Raw genomic sequence first — 313 nt, forward strand, 5'->3', positions numbered from 1 at the left:
GCACGTGGCGTGGCTCTCCGTCATGCAGCTGCGCCACTACCTTTTCATCGGCACCCTCAACCCCCTCCTCGACCACCTGGCCCGCGGAGATTCCCACCTGGGTAGGGCACGGCCGCTGGGACGGGACGGGGGGGCAGGACCGGGGACACCCAGGTGGGGTCTAGCCCCCGTCTGCCCTGATGCCATCTCCCCACAGTGAGCACCTACACCAACGCCTTTGCCTTCACCCAGCTCTGCGGGGTGCTCTGCGCCCCATGGAACGGCCTCATCCTCGACCGACACAAGCGGGGCAAGAACCCCCGCCCCGAGGGTA

General features: G+C 68.4%; 1 protein-coding gene across 1 annotated transcript in view; it reads left to right on the forward strand.

Moving 5' to 3' along the window:
• Window positions 1-313, forward strand: part of SLC43A3 (solute carrier family 43, member 3) — a 4965-nt gene that overhangs the window by 3014 nt on the left and 1638 nt on the right. Inside the window, exons 8-9 of the mRNA XM_010568061.1 lie at window positions 3-101; window positions 197-310. Coding sequence (XP_010566363.1) covers window positions 3-101; window positions 197-310 — 213 coding nt within the window. The remainder of the gene's footprint in view (window positions 1-2; window positions 102-196; window positions 311-313) is intronic.

Source organism: Haliaeetus leucocephalus, unplaced genomic scaffold, assembly GCF_000737465.1.
Source record: "Haliaeetus leucocephalus isolate CR32 unplaced genomic scaffold, Haliaeetus_leucocephalus-4.0 Scaffold236, whole genome shotgun sequence".
Taxonomy (NCBI): domain Eukaryota; kingdom Metazoa; phylum Chordata; class Aves; order Accipitriformes; family Accipitridae; genus Haliaeetus; species Haliaeetus leucocephalus.